General features: G+C 56.0%; 1 protein-coding gene across 1 annotated transcript in view; it reads left to right on the top strand.

The window, feature by feature from the left end:
• Positions 1-1,467: 1,467 nt before the first annotated feature.
• LOC107300181 (transmembrane protein 33) overlaps positions 1,468-2,286 on the top strand; it is a 17,614-nt gene continuing 16,795 nt past the window's right edge. Inside the window, exon 1 of the mRNA XM_015829521.1 lies at positions 1,468-1,540. Coding sequence (XP_015685007.1) covers positions 1,468-1,540 — 73 coding nt within the window. The remainder of the gene's footprint in view (positions 1,541-2,286) is intronic.

Below are 2,286 nucleotides of genomic sequence, written 5' to 3'. Positions count from 1 at the left end.
GAGAAGCAAAACATCTTCAAAGAAAAACCAGAAAGTCCAGTTGCCTCTTGAAAAAGCAGCTGCAGGAGAAGGATGAAAGGGAAAGATGAGGAGGAGGAGGACAAAGAAGATGGGATGAAAGGAAGGAGAAGATAGGAGAGAGAGAGAGAAAGAAAGAAAAAGGAAGAGGAGGCGAAGGATAAGGAAAGGGAAAGAAAGAGGAAGAGGAAGAAGAAGGAGGAGGAGGCTTTTTCAAATGGCCTCAACGAGTCTCTAAACTAGGGTGGCGTTTAACAGAACAGCCAGTTCCTCTTGGACAGTTCGAAGATTCCTGCAAATGGGCAGGGGTTGGACTAGATGACCTTCAAGGGCCCTTCCAGCCCTGCAATGGGAGGAGCGTGCTCCACTTCTGGCAGCACAGAGGTCCCGCTATGTGACGTGCGGCCAGTCCTCCGCTTACGCCAGTTCATTTAGTGAGCGTTGCAAAGTTACGACGGCGCTGAAAAAAAAAGGGACTTAGGACCGTTTTTTCACACTTTACGACCGTTGCAGCATTCCCCCGCGGTCACGTGATCAGAATCCGGACGCTTGGCAACTGACTCGCAGTTATGACGGTCGCAGTAAACCCCCTCCCCCGGGTCCTTCCGGTTTGCGACCTTCCGACATGGAAAAGCCGGATTCACTTAACAACCGGGTTATGAAGTGAACAGACTGCAGCGATTCGCTTAACGGCCGCGACGAGGAAGGTCGTAAAATAGGACACAGCTCACTTAACCAGTGTCTCACTTAACAACATGAATTCTGGTCGTAAGTCGAGGACTGCCTGTATTTTGTTTAATCCTGAATTGTTAAAGATTGCAAAATGGTCGCACAGTTTGTGTTCATTGTGTTTTGGAAATACCGTCGCTGAATCCGGAGTCCGGAGCATAGATTTAATGAATACATTCAATTAATTGAATTAATTAATACAATTAAAAATTGAATTGAATGAATTAACGTTATATGTCGCCCATCTGGCGCTTCGAGGCGACTCAGCGTCCTGCAGACTGGAGGTTGGGGGAAGAAAAATAAAAATAAAAATAAAAATAAGAGACACGCGAAAAGAATTTGCCAAAACTACGTCGGAATCCCGGAGCGGTTTCAGCGGGGGAAGCCCCGCCCACCGACCAGCCCCGCCCACCGACGGGACGACGCAAACGCGCTCTGCGCGTCTCAGGGAAACTACGTCCCCCGGCATGCCCCGCCGGCCAGCCGGGTGACCCACCCCCCGGAAACGGGCGGCAAAGACGCATGCGCACCACGAGGCGTCGGGCGGCGAGGTCGCTGCGTCTCTACTTCCCTCCTTCCCTCGGCGGGCGGGCGGGGTCACGCGCCTGCGCAGAAGCGGCCTCCTTCTCCCCTCAGCGTCGCTCCGGCTTCCCTCGCGGGCGGCCTTCGAACTTCTTCCCCTCGTCGAGCGAGCGAAGCCGGGCGGCGGCGGCGGCGGCCATGGCGGACACGGCGCAGAACGGGCCCATGCAGGGCGGCGCGGGCGGCGGGGCGGTGGTGAGCGACCGCGCGGGCCTTTCCCCCCCCTTCCTCCTCCCCACCCCCCCCGCGCCGGGCCGCTTCGGACTACAAGCCCCATCGTCCCCGGCGTGTCTCGCCTCGCGTGGGGCGGGGCTTTCGAGCCCACTAAGGTCGCCGGGCCGGGAAAAGGGCGGGGTGTCCTGTAGGCCTCTCCCCCCCCCACACCTTTTTTTTTTCCTGGTTGTCCTTTGATCTCCCGTCCTGTGATTAATGAACCCGCCCGGGGGTTTCCACGTGGTCTCCCGTCCCCGGATTAATCAACCAACCGGGGGGTTTCCATGTGGCCTCCCATCCCAGGGCCTCCCATCCCCTGATTAATCAACCAACCCGGGGATTTCCATGTGGTCTCCCATCCCCTGATTAATCAACCAACCCAGAGATTTCCATGTGGTCTCCCATCCCAGGGCTTCCCATCCCCTGATTAATCAACCAACCCAGAGATTTCCATGTGGCCTCCCATCCCCTGATTAATCAACCAGCCCGGGGATTTCCATGTGGCCTCCCATCCCCTGATTAATCAACCAACCCAGAGATTTCCATGTGGTCTCCCATCCCAGGGCTTCCCATCCCCTGATTAATCAACCAACCCAGAGATTTCCATGTGGCCTCCCATCCCCTGATTAATCAACCACCCCGGGGATTTCCATGTGGCCTCCCATCCCAGGGCCTCCCATCCCCTGATTAATCAACCAACCCGGGGATTTCCATGTGGCCTCCCATCCCCTGATTAATCAACCA

The sequence above is a fragment of the Protobothrops mucrosquamatus genome, unplaced genomic scaffold (genome assembly GCF_001527695.2).
Source record: "Protobothrops mucrosquamatus isolate PMUCROS unplaced genomic scaffold, P.Mucros_1.0 scaffold6318, whole genome shotgun sequence".
In the NCBI taxonomy this organism is placed as follows: Eukaryota; Metazoa; Chordata; class Lepidosauria; order Squamata; family Viperidae; genus Protobothrops; species Protobothrops mucrosquamatus.
The sequence above is the reverse complement of the archived record's forward strand: the minus strand, read 5'-3'. Positions and strand labels throughout refer to the sequence as shown.